The 24,319-nt window shown below is 52.4% G+C and overlaps 1 protein-coding gene across 2 annotated transcripts in view; it reads left to right on the plus strand.

Annotated features, from left to right (window-relative positions):
• Nucleotides 1-18,848: 18,848 nt before the first annotated feature.
• The window catches only part of BMP7 (bone morphogenetic protein 7), a 93,188-nt gene continuing 87,717 nt past the window's right edge, over nucleotides 18,849-24,319 (plus strand). Inside the window, exon 1 of one of the 2 annotated variants that reach the window (XM_036827062.1) lies at nucleotides 18,849-19,758. In XM_036827062.1, the coding sequence (XP_036682957.1) occupies nucleotides 19,341-19,758 (418 nt within the window). In that variant the 5' untranslated portion in view covers nucleotides 18,849-19,340. The remainder of the gene's footprint in view (nucleotides 19,759-24,319) is intronic. The other variant, XM_036827061.1, reaches the window with a different exon arrangement.

Genomic DNA, 24,319 nt, shown 5'->3' on the forward strand with positions numbered 1-24,319 from the left:
AGAGGACACTCAGGTGGACCTCAGGTTTCAACAGGGGTGTTGAGCAGGCAGCACGTTGTGACCTGTGAGCGGCTGGTACATTTCAGTCTGTTTCTTCCCTTGTATGTCAGATCCTGAGGGAACCAAAGGGACCCCGAGGCCTCCACATGAAAGCACAGTGGTCCGAATGTGGCTCCCCCAATGCAGGCTGGGTTCTCGGGCCAGGGAAACACATGTTGCACTTAGTACATTGGCTCTACCAGCTCCTGGGTTTTCAGCTTTTGGGAACCCCTGTCCCTCTGGGATGACATTTGATGTTACTTTGTGAGTGTGTGTGTGTGTGTGTGTGTGTGTGTGTGTGTGTGCACGCATGTTTGAGTCTCTAACACGTTGCAGACACTAATTATAGAAATTTGTGGGACAGTCCGCCTCACACCAGCCCCCTTCCCTTTTCCATTTTAGACAACAAATAAAACAGCCCTGTTCTACTTTGCGGCAGGACCACCAAGGCTGAGCAAAGGGCCGCCAGCCCCTCCCAACGGTTCCCTTGTGCTCTGCCCCACTTGGCTCTTTCAAGGACGGCTCAATGAGTGGCCTTGTTGAGACTTCCACTAAGGCCCGGCCTAGAAGGGACCATTAAAAACAGTTTAATCAGAACAAAAGAAGTTCTGTTCTTATTGTCCCCCTGGTTGCAGTTTGGATGCAGCAGCTGAAAATCTATCTGCACTAAGCCGCAAATCCGGATCCAGCCATGCCTCGGAGTTCGCCCTCCACAGAGATTTCTGGATGGATCTTTGGAGCAGATAATTTACAACGAAAGCAAAATGCAAGGAGAAGCCTTTTTATTTGGCACAAATGTTTCCTATTAAAAGCCTTCGAAAGCCCCTGGTAACTGGAGTGCTCCTTTTCCTGCCCAAGCTCAAGGTGATCATATTTATGCGTACAGAGCACCTTAAAAGAATTCCTGGCTTGGATGCCCATCCTGTCTGCGAGGAACAGTGTGGAACCTGATTGTGAAAAAGTATACAGAGGCAGAGGCGTGTGAAAGGGAGCGTCTTTGGGTTGATTTTCAATGCCTGCCCTGGAAGCTTTGTGGTCAGTGATTTTCTGCTGCTGAGAAGTTCCAAACAGGTAGGGGCGTTTGTGGTAAGCTTCCTGAACCGTCCGGAAACAGGGAGAATTGCCCCAAAGTGGAGCTGCTTGTGTGTTGTGAGGGGATGGGAATTTTTGTGGCCAGCTTTCTGGGACACAAAAGAAGCTCAGTGCTGCCTATTCTTTGGAATAGACCATCTAAAAGAGGTTAAATTTTTAAATTTTTAAATTTTTGGTTTTCTAAAATTCATTTTTAGTTCTATTTTTTTCTGTATTGGCAAAGATGAAATTTCTAGGGAGACGAGGTTGAGAAGCTCATCTTATTTGACCTCGAGGTTCCTCGTCCAGATTTTTCCAGAATGGTCAGCTCGTGGGGTTGTGGGCTCTTTTTGCTGTGCAGGGCCTAATGCAGCTCAGAACCATTTTCATCCCAGCTCATGAGTAGCTCTGAACAAAAGGAGTCAAAGGAACAAGTCTTACTGTTTGGGCCTCAACTTGGGGGAAAATGTGTCTGTTAAGGCCCGAGGAGGACCCTCCGGTGCAGACATCAAAGAACTAGCCAGAGAGCGACGCGGGAACAGCTGGGTGGAAGCATTTCCGTGTGATGTCGAATAAAAGCCCCAAAGGGAATTCAGTGCCAGGTGGATGTCACTGATGTTTCTCTCCTGGTGCCCAGCAGCCCCAGAGTCCAGGCCCCTGTCTTTCCTTATCCCCCGTGGAACTCCTAAGTGCCCATCTGGGGCAGTGAGGGTTATGAGGCTGTCACGAGACCAGTACTTGTGATCAGTCACCATTTCTTTTTTTTTTAAATAAATTTATTTGTTGTATGTATTTATTATTTTTGGCCGCATTGGGTCTTTGTTGCTGCGCGCGGGCTCTCTCTAGTTGTGGCGAGCGGGGGCTGCTCTTCGTTGCGGTGCGCGGGCTTCTCATTGTGGTGGCTTCTCTTGTTGTGGAGCACGGGCTCTAGGTGTGCGGGCTTCAGTAGTTGCGGCACGCGGGCTCAGTAGTTGTGGCTCACGGGCTCTAGAGCACAGGCTCAGTAGCTGTGGCACACGGGCTTAGTTGCTCCGTGGCATGTGGGATCTTCCCGGGCCAGGGCTCAAACCCGTGTCCCCTGCATTGGCAGGCGGATTCTTAACCACTGCGCCACCAGGGAAGCCCTAGTTACCATTTCTTTTTTTTTTAAATTATTATTTATTTTATCAATTTATTTTTGGCTGCGTTGGGTCTTCGTTGCTGCACACGGGCTTTCTCTGGTTGTGACGAGCGAGGGTTACTCTTGGTTGCAGTGCACGGGCTTCTCATTGCGGTGGCTCCTCTTGTTGCGGAGCATGGGCTCTAGGCACGCAGGCTTCAGTAGTTGTGGCACGAGGGCTCAGTAGTTGTGGCACGAGGGCTCAGTAGTTGTGGCTCACGGGCTCTAGAGCACAGGCTCAGTAGTTGTGGTGCACGGGCTTAGTTGCTCCACAGCATGTGGAATCTTCCCGGGCCAGGGATTGAACCTGTGTCCCCTGCCTTGGCAGGCGGATTCTTAACCACTGTGCCACCAGGGAAGTCCCTTAGTCACCATTTCTTAAGTAATTAGCATATGATGGGCACTTTCCATGGATTTTCTCGCTGACTCTTCCTGGCAACATGGGGGAGATAAATGAGGGAAATAAGTCTCCCCATTTTACAGATGGGAGAATGGAGACTCGGAAAGGATCAGTAAACTGTGCAGGCTCCCACAGTGAGCAGGTGGAAGGTTCTGATCGGCAGGCCTGGGTGGGCTTGAGGTTCTGCTCCCAGCGATGCCAGCGCTGCTGGCCCACCAACCACACGTTGAGAATCAAGGATTTAATGCAGAAGCCGGTCAACGTTTTCTGTAAAGTGTGGTTTACAGATTGTAAATATTTTTGGCTCTGCAGACCATATGGTCTCTGTCCCAGCTATTCAACTCTGCTGTGTAGCATGAAAACAGCCATAGATAATATGTAAACAACTAGCATAGCTGTGTTCCAGTACAACTTTATTAACTAAAATAGGTGACTGAATGTGGCCTGTGGGCCATAGTTTGCTGACCCCTGACCTAGTCCCTAGACTAGATGCACAGTCTGCACCTCACAGAGATGTAGGGAGGCTGAAATGAGTTAGGCCCGTGACGTGCTGAGACAGATGCTGCTGGTTGCTGGCCCTGTATCCCTTCTCCCCTCCTTCCTTTCTACCAGAACCAACATGATGCCAGTTAAAAGTACCCGCTGATTAGCCTCTGTTGCAGCTAAGGATGGCTGTGTGGCCCTGCAATGGCTCAGATATGAGGATGAGATATGTTGCTATCAGGAAAGGCTATTGTTTCCCCTTGTCCCCCTCCTTCTTCCGTTCATCCTGCCTGGAAGACTGGTGTGATGGCTGGAGCTGGGCAACCGGGAGGACACTGAAACCATGAGGAAGCAAACCACAGGCTTCGAACAGCAGGGCAGGAAGCTTAAGAAGAGGAAGGTACTTGTGGTGTTTTCTGGGCAGCTACATCAGCCTTGGACTTCCTACCTGTACACTTCCGGTATGGGAAAAAAGCACACCCTCTTTTGGTCAAGCCATTATGGGCAGGTTTCTGTTAATACAGCCACATGCAAACCAGTCCAGTTCTGGATGCATAGTGAGTATTTATAAGTGATTGATATTCAGTGTTGGAAATGTCAGAAGTGAAATCTTTGACCTCTTGGGCATCTTGAATGATGGGTAGGGTGGTAAGGTGGCATGTTTTGTCATGGTATCAATTTTAATGCCTTTTTTCCCCTTTAATTCAGTGAGCAGTTAGGAGATTGGGTAAAGAAGTGGAAAGAACAATGCCTTTGTATTTTTCATGCTGTCATAAATTGTGCCTGTTTCTCTCCTTTCCCCAAGGATACAGTTGACCTCTGTCTGAATCATCCCTGTGCCCCCGGGTACTGGTACCTGCAACTCACCCACCACATGCTTGTAGAGGCTTGAGGGTGGAGTCTTCTTGCCCAATACGATGGTTAATTTTAAGTGTCAACTTGACTGGGCTAAAAGATGCCCAGACAGCTGGTGAAACATTATTTCTGGGTGTGTCTGTAAGAGTGTTTCTGGAAGAGATTAGTATTTGAGTTGGTCAACTGAGTAGAGATGATCACCCTCACCAGTGGGGGTGGGCATCATCTGATCCATTGAGGGTCTGAATAGAGTGAAATGTGGTGGAAGTGCCAGTTCAGTCTCTCTGCCTGAGCTGGGACATCCATCTCCTGCCCTTGGACATCCTCAGTCCTGGTTCTCAGGCCTTCAGACTCGGACTGAATTACACCACCAGGGTTCCTGTTTCTTTCGCTTTCAGAGGGTAGACTGTGGGACTTTGTGACCTCCATCATTGCATGAGCCAATACCTGTAATAAATATCGATAAATATTGGTTCTGTTTCTCTGGAGAACCCTGAATAATACACTCCCATGGCATCACTGTTGTTTGTCCATCCAGCAGTCCCTCTCCACCTGCTTCTTACAACAGCAGAGGAGCTAAACCTGGTACTTATTTTCCCAGCCTCCCCTGCAGCCAGGTGTGGCCATGTGACCTGCTCTGACCAATGGGATGAAAGGGAGGTCCACTGGGGACTTCTGGGAAAATCTTCAGTCCCAATGAAAAGAGAGAGGGGCAGAGGAGAGGTTCCCATGCCCAATCCCTTCTATCTTTGGCGCAAGTTGTGTGAGGGCATAATAACCTGGATCTGTGGCAGCCATTTGTGACCTTAAGGTAACAAGTCAGAGAAAGAAAAGCCAACCCAATGAGGAGGGCAGAGAAGGGAGATGGAGACAGCCTGAGTCCTTGGTGACTCTGTTGAATTTCTGAGCCAATTCTAAAACCATTTTCCTCCTTACCTGTTGTTCTTTGAGATCATATAATAGCTGTATCATTTAAGACACCAGCCAGGGTTTCCCTACAGCCAAACACATCCCAAACACATCACCTTCTATGCAGTACCTTTTTAAGTTTAGTAAGCAGAGCTCTTCACAGGGTCCCCCAACCCCCAACCTCTTCTTCCTCCCCGTTCCCCACCTCAGTCCATGGCACCACCCTTTACCTGGTAATTCAGGCCAAAAACCTTGACATCATCCTTAGTCTCTCTTTCCCCCATGCCCTACATCCAGTCCATCTGGAAATCCTGTTGATCTGTCTTCAAAAGGAATCCAGAATCCAATCAGTTCAACATTCTTACAAACTTAGTGACTTAAAATAACACGTTTATCATCTTTTAGTTTCTGTGGGTCAGGAGTCTCTGTTAGCCTAGCTGGGTCCTTTGCGGGACTGCAGTAAAGGTATTGGCCAGGGCTGGGTTCTCATCTGAAGGCTCACCTGTGGAAAGATCTGCTTCCAAGTTCATGTGGTTGTTGACAGGACACAGTTCCTTGCTGACCGTTAGCCAAAGACCACCCTCCAACTTTGTTCCCTAATGCTCCAGCCACAGGGACCTCTGGCTGCCTTAAACACACAAGCATGTCTTGCTTCAGGGCCTTTGCACTTTCTGTTCCCTTGACCTAGAATGCTTTTCCGCAGGGATGTGAGCAGCTCCCTCCCCACTGCCTTCAGCAGGCTCTGGTCAGACACATGTCCTCCAGGAGGGTTTACCTGACTACTGTAGCTAAAGTAGCGCTCTTGTCTCTCTGAACCCACGCTCTGCCTTACTGGGTCTTCTGTCTGACAGCCCCATTAGGATAGAAGCTCGACAAGTCGGGAATTGTATTTGGTCCTTGTTGTTCACCCTGTACCCACCGTTCTCAGGAGAGTGCCTGCCGGGCACGTAGTTATGCACCATAAATACTTATTGCATGCAAACAGGATGAACCTCTAGAAGGATGAACCCTTGCTCTTGAAGAAGAGGAAGAAAAGAGTTTAAGGTGCAAGGTAGGAGCAAAGACAGGGAAAAGCTAGCCAACACACAAGCAAAAACCACTGGCAAATGACATCCACCCCTAATTAGCGTCTCCGACCACGTGCCAGGCACTGTCCTCAGAGCTCAAGGCAGGTGGACTCTGCCGTTTTAGTGAGGGAGGTGGACAAGAGACCAGGAGCTGCACTGAAGCGAGGTGAGTTAGGCTGTGGCAGAAGAAGTGCAGGGGGCTCTGCATCTCCTCTGTCAAGCAGGTATTTATTGAGCACTGACTGTGCAGGGTCCCGAGTTAGACACAGAAAGTATAAAACAACGGTATCTAGTGTGCCCTCTGGGACCTCAGAAAGCAATGGGCACGAGGCGTCCGCTCCTAACGTTCGGCCAGCAGTCAAGCAGGGCTGGGATTTGGAGGATGGAGAGGCCATGTGGCAGTGATAATTCTGGTTCCCCAGGGTGTCTGTCTGTCTGCAAAACCCCAGCTCAGCTGGATGCTTGACCAGAAAGGGGATTCTTTGATCAAAGGTGGTGCTGGTATCTGCTGTTTCATTTTCACCTACCTGGTATCCCTTCCCCGCTTTTTCTAGTGACAGCATCCCCTTGTTGTGGAGGAACTGCTCCTGCCCCACGGCAGGCATGGCTCTCTGGTGAGGCTTTCAGTGCCTTGATCCCCACCCTGACCCAGGGGCAGTCAGGTGACCCAAGTCAGGAAATCCAGGTGCTCCATTAACTGGTCCACGAGGTGAGCCAAGATCTGGACATCCTCTCCTGGGAGTGGATCCCCCCTCCGCCCCCAGGGTCACCAGCCAACACTGTACGGTGGCTGAGACCCCCTGCCATGCAAGGAAAGCTCGTCTGTGGTAGGAAAAAATGAACATTGAGACAGATGCTGAATCAAAAGAGAGAGACAGAGAGAAACTAAGCCACAGAGAAGAAAGCACGGTAAGCCCCAGCACAGCCCAGACAGAGCTCCCTTTTAGCGGCACCACTTGGATTTGGGCTGATGCCACTGGGACTTGATAGACCCCCCTGACTTACTGTAACAGCTCAGGGAAACTCTGCACTTTAAAGACCGAGGAGGCCCGCAGTGAAGAAACCTGTTTATCTTTCTTGAGCTCATCATTTCTTAAACTTACTTGACCAGAAATTCCTTTTTCCACAGGACACGTGCAGACATTTTGATGACCAGGGAGAAAGAGACGGCGCATTCCAGGTGATGAGACAGCAGAGGTGTGGAGGTAACATTTGCAACATAAAAACTCATCTGGGCAATGGGGCTTCGAGGTAGCTTCTTGAAGCCAGAAGTAGGGAATTATCTAAATCCCCCCAAACCTTCCCGCCTCTTGTAGGGTTCACTTCCCGAGTGAAGAGATCTGTGTCCACATGGGACACATTTTTACAAGATGACTTCTCTGAGTCACATTCCGTTGTTTTATCTATAAAAATTCTGCCTCGGAGACAGACCAGCTTTTTAAACACAGGATGGTTTTATCTCCTTGGCCTGTTTATTGCTTAATGCCAAGAAGGCTTTCTGAAGACACAGATGCCTTGAACTAACCTCCAAGCAAGGGGGACTCAGTGTGGTCACACTCAATGGATTTTTTTTTTCCTCTTTCAAAAATGGAAATGAAAGAACCGAAAGTCTGTAAATTAAATTTTCTGGTTATAATGATGCTTTTGAACCACTGTAAATCATCCTTTTGTTTCTCGGGTTCCCACCTCCCAGCCCCAGCAAATTCCCACAAGGCATTTGGGAATCAAAGAATATTACCCCATAAAAACAAAATCAGGGCCATAGTGCCAGAGACATGGAGGGACATGGGAGCCACAGATTACGGTGGGGATGGGGGTGGCTGGAGGCCTCAGCAGCTTCTACCCTTCGCCGGAGCCTAAGGAAAACATGTCAGACTCAGTGTCTAAACAGCAGCTGCAGGAAAAGGTCTGGCTCTGAGGTGACTGCAATCTTTGTAACCTCTTTGATGTCTGGGAACATCACGAATCCTGGCTTTGCAACTGCAGATAGCTTACTGGGAACACGGTCTTCAGATGCGGCTGGGCAGGGTCTGGCTGGTGAGGATGCTGAGCTTCAGACCAGGAGAAATGGATGAGCACTCAGCAACACCGAGTCTGAACTCTGCTTGGGGACAGAGGCCCAGGCTGGTTTGGGCTGAGTTCTCTTGGCTCTAAGAATTAGGCACCCGCTTAAGTCAACCCTGGGAATATGCTGGTATCGTAAAGACACTCGTGTCCGGGGATCTGGGCACAGGGAACCATCAGACCCCAGGAAAAACTGGAGTTAGAAGTTATTTCCGGAGTTAAGCAGCCCAGATGCTCTTGAGAGTCACCTCAGGGCCTTTGCACTGGCTGTTGCCGCTACCAGGAGCAACTATTCCCTGTTTGTCACATGCCTGACTTCTTCTCAGACATCTGCTTTTCAGACAGGTCTCCCCCACCTGTTTCCCTGAGCCTCTCTCTTGGCTCTGTTTTCCTCTTTGGAACTTCTCACTCACTCGTTTCTCGTCTGTACCCCCCAGCTAGAATATAAGAAATTTTGAATGTCTTTCCACAGCTGCTACCTCAGGGCCTGTATAGAGACTGCCACATGGTAGAAACTAAATACATATATGCAAATGAATCATGAATAAATAAAATCTCAGGGCTGCCAGGTACAGTCACTCAGGGTGTGCACTGCACAAGTCCGGAGGTCACCACTCTCAGACAAGGATGGGAATGGTGATCCAAGGGAATGTAGTGCACAACCTGTACCTCTGGACGTGGAGGGCCTGAGCTCCTTTGCGATGCCGGCTTGCTCACAGCCCATCATGGCTGTGTTCACTTCACTTTCTACCTCCTGACCTGGACTCACTCCCATTTTCTCATGATCTGCCTCATTTTTCTGGAATTTTCTACTTTGACTACTCAAGAGAGTGAATCTGATAAGCCTGGCTAGTGTCTTGCTCTAAGCCATGTCATTGATCACTCTGGCCAGCATGGAATGGTGGCCCGTAGGTGGCCTCCTCTAGCCTAATCATCTCTGGCTAGAGAAGGGACAGGGTTGCCTGTGGTGGGCACTCGGGCCCATGCAGGTACTTCACACAACATCCCCGCCAGGTGGTATTGTTATTAAACCTGTTTTACAGGTGAGGAAATGGGCTCAGAGCCTGATACCGGGCCGTCTGAGCTCATGTTTGATTTTATTGCTGTGTGGTAGAGAAACCCTGGGAAAACTGCTTACTCTTTCTGAACCTCAGTTTCCTCATCTGTAAAAAGGACTGATTTCAAAATACTGATTTCCAAAGTGCTATGACGATTAAATGCAGTCATGTAGATAAAGTGCCGGGAAACCTAAACTATTTAGCTACTGTTGATAAGAATGTCTGTAAGTGTGTTTTCCTTCCATCTGACACAGACTCAGTTGTCTGGGGGCACGAGCCCTTGGATGAGAAAAGGAAACCACACTCGAATACTTGAACATGTGGCTTTTCTAATCTGTTGCCACTGTTGAGGTTGTTTTGTCACCTGACCTCCCCTGTGATGCTGGGCTGTAAGGTGACATTAAGGATGGTGCCTCGGGGACAGGGTACCAGTGACAATCCCAGCTCCTGATTCTGAGTCAGGCAGTGTTCCTGACAGAAACCAAGAATTGCTCTCAGGGAGTGCATTCATTTACTCAGCAATTATTTGTGAGTGTCAACTATATACGAGACGCTCTTCTGGGCTCTAGTGAACAAATCAGACCAAAATCTGCACCCACATTCCAGTGGGGGAGAGAAACAATAAACATGTGACTATATACTATTTCTGGTGGTGGTAAGTGTTATAGAGAAAAAGCATGGAGAGGAGGAGAGGAAGGCAGGAGTGGGGAGAGATTGATTCTGGTAGGGTGGGCGGGGAAGGCTTCAATGACATTTGAGCAGAGACTTTTTAAAAATATTTTTTCCATTTCTGTAATTTTATTTTAATTAAATTAAATTAATTAATTTATGTTTTGGTCTGCGTTGGGTTTTCGCCGCTGCATGCGGGCTTTCTCTAGTTGTGGCGAGTGGGAGCTACTCTTCGTTGCAGTGCGCGGGCTTCTCATTGCGGTGGTTTCTCTTTGTTGCAGAGCATGGGTTCTAAGCCTGCGGGCTTCAGTAGTTGCAGCACGTGGCCTCAGTAGTTGTGGTGCACTGGCTCAGCTGCTCCGTGGCATGTGGGATCCTCCCGGACCAGGGCTCGAACCTGTGTCCCCTGCATTGGCAGGCGGATTCTTAACCACTGCGCCACCAGGGAAGTCCCTCGAGCACAGACTTGAAGGAGGTGAAGGAGGGAGCCGTGTGGATATTGGCAGATGAGCCTTCCAGGAAGATGATGCAGCAAGTGCAAAGGCCCTGAGGTGGGCATTTTACTACAAGGCAGAACCTAGGACACAACTGATGCTTCTTGCTTTACCCAGAAGAGCCCCTTAGTGTAGAATTGGCAGATATAAAATATGGATTGTCCAGTTAAATTTGAATTTCAGATACACAATGACTAAGTTTTAGTATAAGTATGTCCCACACAGTTTGGGACATATTTATATTTTAAAATTAATCATGTGTATCTGAAATTCAAATCTAACTGGGTGACCTATATTTTTAGTTGCTAAATCTGGCAACCTTACTCAGCGGTTAGTCATTGTGTGAGCTATGGAAATAAAAGTTGTGGGCTGGCTCTATGGAGAGGTATGGCTGGAAGAAATAAGGGAGTCAGAATCAGGTTGCCCAGGATTTGAATGCTGGCTTTGGCCTTCACTAGCCATGTGGTCTTGGCCAAGGTCTTTGACGTCGGTGCCTCCACATCTTCATCTGTGAAATGGGAGATGCGGCATCTAATTTCAGGGCTATTCGAAGATTCAAGATAATCTGTAATAGGAATTCCCTGGCGGTCCAGTGGTTAAGACTCGGTGCTTCCACGGCTGGGGCCGCGGGTTCGTTTACTGGTCGGGGAACTAAGATCCCGCGTGAAGTGCGACGTGGCCAAAAAAAAAGAGAGAGAATCTGTAATGTGCTCAATTAATGTCATTAATGTAACTCTCATTAGCGTTAGCTGTGTCATTAATGTAGCACTCATTAGTCTTCGCATCTGTGTTGTGATAGATGAGCTGAAATCTGTTAATCTTCCCAAATCATCTTTTTACATGAGTCAGGACTAACCTATTTAGAGTGAGGCTGTGCCTGGCGGGGGAGATAATAAAGATAAAACCCAAAGTAGAAGACAGAATAATTAAAAAAAAAAAAAAGGGGGTCAGAAACAGAGTGAGGGAGGGAAGAGAAGGAAGAAGAAACAGGGATGGAGAGAAGCATGGTGCGGTGCAGTGAAGAGCTCCCAGGACCCTGAAGGCCAGGAGCCCCAGTTCGAATCCCAGCTCTGCCCTGACTCACTGTAAGGTTTGGAGCCCCACAGTTTTCTTCTGGGTCTCAGTTTCTCTATCTTCAGGATGAAAGAAATGAACCACACACTGGCAGGACTTTGGTTGTAACTCACTGGAAACTCAGTATACAACGGCTTAAACTATCAAACATCTTTTTCAATAAACAAAGAAATAAACTTCCAGCATAAGTATGTCCCAAATAACACATAGGACATACTTAAACTAAAAATTATTCCTTGTTTATCTGAAGTTCAAATTTAACTGGGCATCCTATATTTTTATTTGCTAAGTATAGCAACCCTAGACCCCTTTCTTGCTCTGTTGAACCAGAGAAGCTCTGTTTCTGTTTTCTGTGTTGAGCATCTGTGAAAAGCTTCTTGACCAAAAGTTTCAGCAGCTGAAAAAAAGAGAAGGTCTGTAAGCTTTAGATCAGCATGATTTCCATGGCCCCTCCCAGCTCCTTGATGCTGTATTCTGCAGGGTTCATAGCTGTAGGCAACAGAAACCATCTGGGGCTAACTGGTGCAGAAAAAGTGCTCACCAAAGGATCTTGAGAGGCTTACAGGAGCCCCAGAAAGGCCAGAGAACCAGGCTTGGGGGCTCTGCAGCTGGGAAGATGGCCCCCAAATGCTCTGCAGGATAATAGCTTCTGGGGTGGATGCCTCTGATTGGCTGAGACTTGGTCACATGCCAATTCTCTCTCTGCAAAGCAGGCTGGGACAGTGCATGTCAGGGTGTTCAGCTCCTATTTGGGGATGGGGGGGCAGGGGCTGCTTCCCAAGATGGGGAATTCCCAAACAAAAGGAAAGGTTCAGGGGCTTCCCTGGTGGCGCAGTGGTTAAGAATCCGCCTGCCAGTGCAGGGCACACGGGTTCGAGCCCTGGTCCGGGAAGATCCCACATGCTGCAGAGCAACTAAGCCCGTGCGCCACAACTACTGAGCCTGCGCTCTAGAGCCCGTGAGGCACAATTACTGAGCCTGCGAGCCACAACTACTGAAGCCCGCGTGCCTAGAGCCTGTGCTCCACAACAAAGAGAAGCCACCGCAATGAGAAGCCCGCGCACCGCAACAAAGAGTAGCCCCCGCTCGCTGCAACTAGAGAAAGCCCGTGCGCAGCAAAAAAGACCCAACACAGCCAAAAATAAATAAAATTTTTTTAAGGAAAGGGTTCAGATGTAGCTGGTAGGAGGGAGGTGCTTGGAAGCAACAATGACCAACACTCTTGCTCCTAAAGAAAGAATTCTGAGTTTTGATGTTTCTGGGTGAATTTTCTGACCTGGGCGGGAGGGTGAGTTTATCAGAAAATCAGTTAGAGCCGGAGTGCCAGCGGGAAGCAGACTCTGGAGAGGGTGAGGGTCTGACTTTGCCTGGAGGCGAGGGAGTGGCAGGTTCTGTCTTTTCCGCCTCTCACTCAGTGTTCCTGGAAAAGTAAATTAAATGGAGCTGCTTAGAAATGCCCCAGCCTTGGTGGTCCTTTGGCTTGGGGCAAGGGGAAGGCTGGGTTAGTCCTTCAAATCCAGCAGAGCCCTTTATAAGGCCAGAAGCAAACTGGGTTCCTGAATCAGACTGGTAGATGGGTTTTCTTTGGTCTAACAGTTCAAAAACAAATGGAATTAGTTGCCAACAAATGCACATTGAGAGTTTTCACATACAAACCCAAATTTCCAGCTTCTCTTGAAAATTAGGGCTGTCTGGTAACATTGGGATCGAATTCCTGGACGGCATCACCCGTGGTAATGTGGTTTCCAGTTCACCTTGGTCCCCACCCCTCCCCTGTGGTATCTAGGCCCCGGGTCCCTCGCCACCTGTCGGTGTGTCTGTGCTCATGGTCCCCTTTAGAGGAACGTTAGTGGTAACTTCGGACATGTACAGCCTTGCTGCTCAGTGTAGAATCCTGAGACCAGCAGCAGCGGCCCACCCGGGGGGCTGGGGGAAAGTGCAGAATCTCAGGCACCACTGGGACTGGCCGTGTGGGAATCTGCATTTTGACAGCTCCCCCGGGGTGTGTGTGCAGTCCGGATGAAGAAGTGTTGCTTTAGGATCAAGCAGGGGGGAAAAGATCACGAAACCACCAGACGGTGAGGAGCCTGGGCTGTGTAGACGGATGTGGCTTTGGATAAGGGTTCCGTCGTAGATGAGCTGTGTGACTTTGGGCAAGGCGCTCTCGGAGTCTCCATCTCCTTCCTGCGGTCTGAGAAGCAGGATAGGCCGCTCTGTGCCGGAGGGTGACACGAGCTAAGGCAGCGCGGGGCTTAGCAGGTGCCTGGCAGAAGGGAAAGCCCTGGACTTCTCAGCAGCTCTTATTCATGTCTGGGAGGGAGGAAAGGGCTCCCTCTAAAGCCGAACTGAGAATCGTTAAGTTCTCAAAACCAAATCAGATTTCCTCCAATCGAGGAAGAAATATCAGCCATGCTAGTAATAAACAAAACCGCAGCTTCCCACTAGCTGTTTGGGAGACCCTGGAAATCCCTCCTTGGGCATCAGCTTTCTCTGGAGGTGTGTGTGTGTGTGTGTGTGTGTGTGTGTGTGTGTGTGTGTGTGTGTGTGTGTGTGTGTGTGTGTGTGTGTGTGTGTGTGTCTTTGTTGCCTGTGTTTTCCATTTGGAGCGGTGGCTACTGCCACATGTATTTAAGACTGATAAAAACTGTTTAGTATCTTACTCCTCTGTTTAAAAAATTGTGCAGAGAAAGTCCCAGCGTGAGCAAGCATGAGTTTATCTCCAGTGCAATGAGATTTGCATGGAACGCAACATTGAATTATAGGTGTGCTAAAATCATTTCCTCTCTAGGGTAGATCTCTTTGCACACAAGGATTTTAAAGCCTGTGCGTGAGGAGGCTCTCGGCCCCCTATTCCCTACTGGGGCCTGAGGCCCAGGTCATCAGGCCTCGGCCAGGTGGGTGGACGGAGGGAGCAGCTCTCAGGCTCCCTTGGCTGTGTAGGGCGCCCCCAGGGAGCCCTCAGGCCTGCTGCGCTTCCTCCAGGGCAGATGGTATAAGAGTTCTGCCCGTGAAGATGAGGTCCGTATCTCCCGCTGAATGTGCGTGTCAGCAGAATTCTTTTCTTCTTTTTATTGCTTTGGAGACATATGCTGACTTGGTCAAAATCGCTTCAGCAAGATGTGACTGATGGTGTATGAAATGAAAACTGCTTACCCAGTGCTGGGAGGCCGGCGAGTGAGGGCTGTGGACACTCGGCCGGGGCCGGCCAGACACAATAACACCCCTCACATCTCCAGGCCATCTTTCATCTGGGAGAAGCTGGCCCTGGGGTGGAGCAGATTGGGGAGATCGGGTTACAGCCCAAGAGTCCAGTGCTGGGTGCCCCGGCTTGGGGAACCACAGCTGGGGGCGGGTGGCTGGGGGCTGTCTGCTGGGGAAACGAGATAGGCCCCAGGGAAGTTCCTGGGCCCTGGATGGCATGGGGCGGGGGGTGGGGGGGTGGGGGGCTGGGGGACAATGAGAGGGATCGGAATGCGGGGATCCCCCTTTCATCTCTGATCCCTTCTCCCTCTCTGCCCTGCTCTCTCCTGCTCTCACGCTCTTGCCCCTGCCCTGGATCTCTCCTAGTCAGGATACATTTGCTTTCCTCTGTTTGGCCAAGAAGCAGACCATCATGAAAAGTTGCGTTGTTATTTTTAAGCTTAGGAGGCTTTCCTGTTAACATATTTTCCTTTTCATCCAGATGGTAACTAACATCTATCAAATGCTTTCTCTGTGCCCCAGGCACCTTGCGAAGTCCTTTACATGAGTTGAATTAACTTCTGAATCCTCCCAGCAACCCTAGGAAACAGGTGCTATTTGTCCCCCCCCATTAAACAGATGGGGGAACTGAGGCACAGAGAGGTTAAATCCCTGGTACATGGCTGCAGGTGGCAGGGCTGAGGTGTGAACCCAGGCTGCCAGCTCCCACCCAAGACTTTCTCTAAACAATCTCGAAGCCTTTGCTGGTGGCCTCCGCTCTCAAACCAGCATCTGATGTGCTTCCAGGCAGATATTCTTGTTTGCATGAGTGCATTCATTCATTCAGCAATCAAGCGCGCATTCAGTGGGGGCCTGGTGCAGTCTGGGGGACTCCTTTAAGGGAGGAAGCAGGGAAAATAAAGAGCCCCCCTACCCCCGGCATGAATCACAGGAAAAATAAGGTTAAATAGGGGGTGGTGGGAGTTCAGAGGGAACCTGGTCTCTTCCGGGTCTCAGATATGGAAAGCATATCGTCTCCATCTCGCAGGGGAAAAGATGGCATCCCAGAGCAAGGGGGGGGGCGGGGTGAGGGCTCCACGAGATGCCTTAGCCTGGCGCCTGCGCAGTCAGCCCTCAATCCACTGTGCTCTTTAGATGTTGGCTGTGCTTACTGCTCTTCATTCAACAGGTACTTATTGAGTGCCTGCTGTGTGCCAGGCTCAGGTGAGATGCACAGAGGGTAAACCATAACCCTTGCTTCAGGGCCTTCCCCTGGCCGGGGGGGAACAGCACAGACGCCGGCCGATCCGTTGTTTTCAGATGTGGACTGGTAGCACCAATACCTGCGGCCTCCACCCCCCGCCTCACTTGCTTGTTAAAATCCCCCCCAAGAGATTTGACAGTGGATTAAAAAGCAGAGAAGGCTGCTGCAGAGGAGTAGCATTTCAGACTGGAAGAAAGTAACCGCCTTCATCTCAGCTGGCTTCGGAGGTGGCATAGCGGTTGCAGTGGCTTTGCCCCTGGAAGGCCAACCCCGGGGGCACAGGCAGCTCTGGGGAGACGGAGCCTGATGGCCGTCCCTCGCGCTGCAGGGCCTGTGTTGCACTTGCTGCTCTCCCTGCCTGGGATGCTTCTCCCTGGCAAAGCCGTGTCTTTCTCATCCTTCCAGGACTCAGGTCAATGGCATCTCCTCCAGGAGATCCCCTTCCCACCTCCCTCCACCCCTCCCTGTTTATCCACTCCTTCACTCTATCACAGGCTGACATGATCTGGGTTGCATACGCGCTGGGGGACACTGGACCAGCCGGTGCCCCTCTGACTGCCTCAGCAGGTCCCTGTGTTGGTTCTCACCCGCCACGGTGCCCACCCAGGGCTCTCCCCCTCGACCCTCCTGCGTGCCCCGCTTGGCCGGGCTCCAGCAGATGAGCGCACTGCATCCGGCCTGAGAGAACCGATGGCTGAGCACGGCCTCCCCTCCCACCCCTAAACCATGTATCAGCTTCCCGCTTTGTCTCCCCCGGCCTGAAAGCCAGCTTCGTGGTGGAGGCCGCTGGGTGAGCTCACTCTCTCCTGTCCCCTCCAGGCCAGCACTGTGCTGGCACTGGGATGGGCCCAATGCAAAATGAAAGCAGGGACCCTTTATTCGTAGATCACGAAGAGCTGCAATGTGGCAATAGCAGAGCATTAAGCCAGGTGTGAGCGTGGGGGCCTGGGCACCTACTGGGTCACATGCCCGTGGAGCCCACCCTGCGTGACACCCAGGAAGTGCTCAACAAACCTTTGTTGAAGGAAGGCATCAGTGGAAGAAGGCAGGTGGAGGGGGCTTTCACAGTGCCTTGATTGACAGGTGGGCAGAGGCCCAGCCCTGGGCCAGGGGGCCCAGGACCTGCTCCACCTCACAGCCTGGAGCCTGTGTAACCGGGCCAGGATGTGATTGGAATGGCTAGGACCCACAGCCTTGCATTTCTCTTCTCACCTGGCCCCTGGCCTCTCCTGTCTCTACCCTTGTGGACCCTCAGGCTGCCATCTTGTCCAGAAGCCCCCAGAAGGCTGTATGGCAGAACCACCTATGCTGCAGAAAACTCCAGAAGATCAGGTTCCTCTTTACCAGCCCTGGAGCTTCTGCCTCCCCCAAGTGAGGCTTAGCCAGACCCCTCCCCCCAAAGGACACCCCTGTCCCCAAACTCAGCCCTTCACCTTTCATCCCAAACTCCCTCTGGTCACCCTTCATCTAGCCCATCATCTGGCAACCCCTGGTTTGCGAGTTTGCCTCCTCGGGGCAGGAAAGGGAGGAGGCAAGACTGAACTTGGTCATGGTCCTCACTGCCACTCTGAGTCAAGTGTTATTTTGCTCCCAGTTTTACAGTGGAACTGAGGCTCTGAAGAGCTGTAGTTCACTCAAGGTCCCACAGCGGGTTCTGAGTTGTCTGGGGCGCCTGTGTGCCATGCCCAGTGTGAGCTGGGCCCCAAGTGGGCAGCTCAGTGTCATTCGTGGGATGAATGAATGAGGGGAGGGAAGAAAGGAGGCCAGGAGCATCTGGTGAGGTCTCAGGCACAGACACTCAGAGGTGAACTGGATGCAAGGCCAGCTGTGTGCTCCTCAGGTGTGGCCAGGCAGGGGCTGGTGGAGAAGGTCAGACAGTGACCGGGGGACTTCCCTAGTGGTCCAGTGGGTAAGACTCCACGCTCCCAATGCAGGGGGCCCGGGTTTGATCCCTGGTCGGGGAACTAGATTCTGCATCCGCTTGCATGCCGCAACTGAGAGTTCGCATGCCGCAACTAAAGTCCGCACGCCACAACTAAAGATCCTGCATGCTGCAACTAAGACCCGGCGCAACCAAAATAAATAGATAAATTAAAAAATAAATAAATATTAAAAAAAAAAAGGGCAGTGCCGGTCCGGGATATCTGGTCTCAGGCTGAGGAGTGGTTGGGCCCCAAAGGAAAGGAGGTGGGGAGGAATTCTCCAGCTCACACAATTTCAGTCATTCAACAAATAATGACTGTGCAGCCGCAGTGGCTACCAGGCCCTGGGCTCAAGGACATCTGAGAGAGTCCCACCTCGGCCCCCAGGGAGCTCTGTTTCTAGTGGGAAGGCAAGACAATAAAGAAGGCACGAATAACTCAAACAGTAATTCCAGACGGTGGGAGGAGGAGTTAAAGAAAATAGAACAGGTGTGCGTGGGGATTAGGAGGGGAAGGGACCTTATCTCCGATGGTCTGGGAGGAAGTGGCACCTGAGTGGCACCTGGAGGTGGAGGGTTGGCCAGATGGCAGGGGTGGGGAGGGAGACTGGGGTGGGGGGAGAGAGTTCCAGGCAGAAGGACTGGCAAGTGCAAGAACAAGCTGGCGACAAGTTCGGGGAGGGATCCGCGTGTCTGGAGTAAGGGGGGGGGGCAAAAGGCGAGAGGGGCTCGGGTGTCACCTCCGCCAGGAAGCCTTCTCTTCTCGCCACGCTTCCTCCACACTCCCCCAGCTTGTTCTACCGCAGCGCAAATCCCACGGGTCCCGCTCAGGCCTCCTTCCCTGTCCGGACTACGAGTGCGGAGAAAGCAGGGCCGGCTCGGATTCCTCTCTCCGCATCCCCGCGGCGCCCGGCCCGGCGCTGGGCACCCTGTGGGCACTTGGTAAATATTTGCAGAGCGCACTAGAAGGAATGAATGAACCCATTGGGCGCCGCTGGGGGGAGGGCGGGGCCGAGGGCAGGTGGGAGGCCGCCGACGCGGGAGGGGCCCTTGGAAGCCCGTCCTCCTCCTCCCCCTCCTCCTCCTCCTCCCAGGCCCCAGCGCGTACCACTCCGGGGCTCCCGAGGCGGCCTCTCGTGCGATCAAGGGCGCGCAGGGCTGGGAGAGCGACCTGGGGCCCCTCTTCTGGGCGCCGGAGTTCGGAAGAGGGTGGGTCCACGCCGCCCAAGAGCAAGAGCGCGAGAGGAGCCGGAGGAAGGAGCGCCCGCTCGCCCGCCGCCTCGCTGCCACCCCGGCGCTCGCTCTCCCGGCTCCTAGGTTTGCTGGCTGCTCCTCCCACCCGCGCCCGCCTCTCTGCTCGCGCTCTCGCTCGCTCGAGCCGGCTTCCAAGCCCGCGGTGCGCCCGGGCGAGTGCGGGGCGAGGGGCCCCGGGGCCAGCGCCGAGCCGGGGGCGGGGGTCCGGGCAGAGCGCAGACGGCCGGGGAGGGGCCATGTCCGGCGCGGGCGCAGAGGGGCCCGTCTACAGCAAGTGACCGAGCGGCGTGGACGGCCGCCTGCCCCCCTCCGTCACCTGGGGCGGCGCGGGCCCCGGTGCCGGGTGCCCGGAGCCCGGGTCGCGCGTAGAGCCGGCGCGATGCACGTGCGCTCGCTGCGCGCCGCGGCGCCCCACAGCTTCGTGGCGCTCTGGGCGCCCCTGTTCCTGCTGCGCTCCGCCCTGGCCGACTTCAGCCTGGACAACGAGGTGCACTCAAGCTTCATCCACCGGCGCCTCCGCAGCCAGGAGCGGCGGGAGATGCAGCGCGAGATCCTCTCCATCTTGGGCTTGCCCCATCGCCCGCGTCCCCACCTCCAGGGCAAGCACAACTCGGCGCCCATGTTCATGCTGGACCTGTACAATGCCATGGCGGTGGAGGAGGGCGGCGGGCCCGACGGCCAGGGCTTCTCCTACCCCTACAAGGCCGTCTTCAGTACCCAAGGCCCCCCTCTGGCCAGCCTGCAAGACAGCCACTTTCTCACCGACGCCGACATGGTCATGAGCTTCGTCAACCTCGGTGAGTGAAGGCGGGAGGGAGGGGTGCGCGTCTTGGCCAGGAGTCGCTTTGGGACAGGGAGGGCGCCGCGTCTTACATCCAGCCCGCCCATCTTTCCACTCCCGGTAGTTTTCAGAACGGCAGTGCCTGGCCGAGGGTCTCCCACCCCCCTGCCTTAGTGGACCCCAAGCTGCGCGCGCCCCAGGTAGGGCGAGCCGGGCTCATCTGGCCTGTGGGAGTTCAGGGGAAGTAAGGAGCGGTCTGAAGCCCTCTCTGGGTTAAGTCGGCGACTGCACCTCTGGGGCGGGAGGCGCCGGGCGGGCCGCGGCTCAGTTCAAAGCGCGGGGCTCGGTCATGTGAGCTGTGCCCGTCCGGCTCGGCCCGCGCTACCTGGATTTAAAGGGCCCTGCTCCGCGAAGCTGACTTCCCGCCCTTTCTGAGCCCCTCTCTGCCCTGCCTGGCCCTGGCATCGCGGGTGTTGCGCTCCCTTCCCCGCCCTGGCAAGCCCTACCTGTCCCCTCGCGGTGCGCCCGCCGTAGCGTGCTGCGCGCCCCGAGCGCCTCGGGGCCCCTTTCCTGACCGCTGGGCGCCCCTCTCGCTCTCAGCTCTCCTGGCTGGAGCTGGGGGAAAAAACGTTGCCATTGCGACCTTTCTATTTTAAATGTTTAATGATAGGTCCCGGACTGGCAGAATCCATTTTCAGCGTTTATCACGTGTGGCGCGCAAACCACGGCTTCTGGCGATTGGGTGGCGAGGGATCTCCCAGCAGACGCCGCCGGGGTAGGCTAGGGGACCCGGCTTCCGACTGGAGTCGCGACGGCCCCGGGGATCGGAGGCTGGCGCTGCGGCGGGGGTGGTGCTCTCGCTCCATCTGTGCACGTTCACCAGACTTGCTCAAACTAACCCCCGACTGCGCGCTATAGGGCTCATGATCAAATATTTGGTTTCTGAGATAACACGCCCCGATAGCGCTGTTTCCCGAGCCGGTTTCATTCTACAAGTGTCACTTGCTGCGAAAATACGAACGAAGTCAAGACAGCAAACTCACGCCCACCGGCGCTGTGTCAACAGGGAAATAATGATCCAGAAGCCCCCCGCGGGGCACCTGGGGCGTGGATGGAGGGCGCCGGGAAGCGCGGATCAACCTTAATGCTTCCCGCGCCAGATAAGGTCCCTGGAGTTCCCGGGGCGCCATTGTCTGTCCTTAATAATAGCCCAAAATCAAATAGTGAAACGAGTTTCAGAGAGCAAAGGGTGGGAGGTTTAGATGCCAAAATGACTTCAAGAAAGTTTAAATTATACTAGGCAGCCTGTTAGAATGAGACAGCTCCATATGTCCTGATTTAGAACAATCTCCAAGATGTATGGGGTGGAAAAAAGCAAGGTGCAGGATCAGTGAGGTTACATACGTGCTTGTATATCATGCTTTCCCACTGGAGGAAGACGCCATGGATTGGAAATAGATTTTATGGGGGCAGGGCAGAACTGGGGTTGGGGCCTTAGGGATTTGGGAGCTGGGGCCTGATTTTTCATTGTCTGCAGTTTTGTGTATGATTTTTTTTTCAATGTGTATTTGTGACCTATACTAGAAGCTAAAGAAAAATCCCAAATACGTACATATAAATAAATTAATTAAAGCAGAGCTCTGTATCCATCCTGAAGCCAGGGGTTAACCAGGGCCCTTTCTCTGGCTGGGGATTTATGGTATCTTCTGTTCTGTTGGATACCTGTGACTCCCAGTGAATGCCAGCAGGTCCCAGTGGCGGCCTTCAGAGCCTGGCTGAGGTCATTAAAAAGGTATTTGTAAGCCCTGGCTTCTGTGGAGGGCTCTGCAAACGCAGTGCAAAAAGCACCCTGCTGCTTACGGACCAACCGCGTGGCCAGACCCGGGCTCCTCCCATGCCAGAAAAGGACCAGGTTGCCAACCGGGCACCTCTGGGACACTTGGGCAGGGCTGTTTGCTGCCCCTTGGTAGGGGGGAGCAAGCTGGGACTTGTTTGGGAAGACCACAGCTGGGTGGTTTTCCTCCTCTGGCTGTACACACACCTTTCAGCCCGTTAGTCCCATTTCTTTCATCTTGAAAGGACAAAGACCGGCTTGTCTGAGCCTCTTAATCAGTCAGGCTGGCTTTGGGCTTTGTGGGACAGTCCTGACTTTCTCAGGTCTTGCTTTCTGGAGCATCACTCCAAATTAGATGGCAGAGTGGCTTTTAACAGAGTGCACTGACCTTGTTTTCTTTCTTTCTCAGTCCCTAAAACTTTCTCGGTAATTAGTTGGGTGAAGACCTGGACCGCAGTTGGGCAAGACTCTTCCTGTAGATGTTTCTAAGGTTGCCCTTTAATTTCTGCTTGGCAGCAGCATGGGAATAAACCGCCTGTCCCTTCCATTTTGTGGGGTTCTGGGATTTTGCCACAGGAGGGGCTGTGGGGTTGGAGGGGGCATGTAGGAGACCTGCTTGGAAGCTGAGAAAAAGCACACGATTTTTCCTTGGATTGCAGATCATACTGACCTGTAACATACAAAGTTTTCTAAAGGTGCGTTTAGTCTCACACTTTACTAAGAGTGAGAAAAACATCGTTTGCTCATACGCAGCTATTACTTGTTACCTTGCAGGGGACCTGGGGGAGACCTTGAAGGGAGACTGACTTTCTCCACCACCCTCTCCTCCCCTCAAAGCCCCCCTCCTCCTTCCACCACCCCCTCCTCCCTCATTGCATACCGCTGCTGTCCTGCAGTGCTCTGGGGGACTTCGGCCTGAAGTCTGAAGGCTTTTGCAGAGCTGGTGCGTTTATTCTTCCGTCTGCAGCCAAACTGGTTTTTGTTCCTCTAAGTCGTTCTCCTCAGAATTCAAGCTTTTTGCCAGGCTGAGTGGGATCTAAACTAGAGAGGGAACTAGAGGAGAATTTATGACAAAACCAGGTGCTGAGAATGAGGGCCTCAGACCGCACCTTGTGACAAAGACCAGCCCGTACAATAAAGCCCCTGTAATGCTAGCTGAGCTGCCGGAGGGAGACTCACATCTTCCCAGGCTGGGCCTCTTAAGTTCAATGGCGAGATTTGTAAACTGGTTTGGATTAACAAGCCCCCAACTCCTCTGTGCAGACTTAAGTTTGGAATTCAAAACAGGCTACCCTCTCTTAAACTGTCCCCAGGCAATGTGAGTTCTGCAGACTGAATCCCGAAGATAGCTGCCCTCTCTCCCCCGCTTCTTTCTTTGGAGAAATCTAGCAGCTCCTTTTGGGATCTTCTCAAGAAGCCCCCTGGCACTGGGGGTGTTGCGATACACATTTATCTCTGGTCCAGGTTCTGAAGGAACCAAATTTGTTTAATCTTTGAAGCTAAATTAAAAAAAGGGGAAGTTGGAAACCTATCCTTATTGGGCTCAGTGTCTAAAAGTGGCTTTTGTTAATGTAGCCGAGGAGTGGGGAGAAGGCCGTTCAGTTTTACTTTTATTTTATACCATCTGGCGATCCTTTTTGTTGACAAGTGTTTGGCATTAAGATCTCTCCTTTTGCCCCTTCAGAACAGGCCCTACCACTGTAGAGTATTAGAAAAAGATTCTGTTACAGTTTAAAAATTTCCTTCAGGGAGTGCTTGCCGAGGGAGCACGGGCTGCAGGCGCTCGCAGCTGTAACCCGGCTTGTGTTAAAATTTGGAAGGGGCTGCCCCACATTCCAGCGCTGGAGTGCCGGCCCTCACTGGTGAGCGGCCAGAGGTTAATATAGATGTCACACAGCCTTCCCTCCTTCTTTCTTTCTTTCTCTCTTTCTGCAGAGTGTCTTCGCTATAGGAGTGCACCAACAGCTGTGTTTTTAGTAACCCTTTCAACATCACTTCTTTTAAACCTCGTTTTCCTGCTTATATAAATCAAAGATCTTCTCCCCCCTCCCCCCAAGGATATATGTGACCCAGATTTGAACTTTGGGGGGGGGTGTCTTTGTATTTCCCTTCTGGAATCAGAGCAGGTTAAGGCCGAAGCCTGGATGCCAGCTCGCGTGGCCGGTTTTGGTGTTTATTCCAGAGTTGTCACTTGGTTGTGGGGTGGCCCTTGAAGGGGTAAGGGAGGAGGCCTAGGGAAACGAGGTGGGGGGGGGATTCTCTGAACGCACAGAGAGAGGAAACAGCTTCTGAGATGCAGCTCCTGCGAGCTTCGGGTCGGGGCCTTCCGTAGCGTCTTAGCCTGTCAAGCCTCTGCCGAGATAAACACAGCTGGCCCGCGAACCCTTGACCACCAGCGTGCCTGCGATGTGAGCAAATATCACGTGTCCACTGAGCTCGGAGACGATGATGACTTCATTCCAGGGAGAACCTCATCTAAGTTGATTGATCACCCCTATCGCTTTAATATCTTTTTTTTTTCCCTATTGGGTAAGGTCATATTTGGCCCATTGCAAGAATCAGAGTGTCCTAACACTCCCCCAGTCTCCACCCTTCCCCAGCCTGCCCATCCATTTCACCAGCTGACTGTTTTGAATGGAGAGCCCTTTGCACCAAGTGGCTGGCCACGTTCATTCTTTGGCGATCACTCTTCAGGCCTAGCTGGGGGCTGTCGGCACGGCTGCTTTTTGGCCGGCCTCTGCTT

The sequence above is a fragment of the Balaenoptera musculus genome, chromosome 15 (genome assembly GCF_009873245.2).
Source record: "Balaenoptera musculus isolate JJ_BM4_2016_0621 chromosome 15, mBalMus1.pri.v3, whole genome shotgun sequence".
NCBI lineage: Eukaryota > Metazoa > Chordata > Mammalia > Artiodactyla > Balaenopteridae > Balaenoptera > Balaenoptera musculus.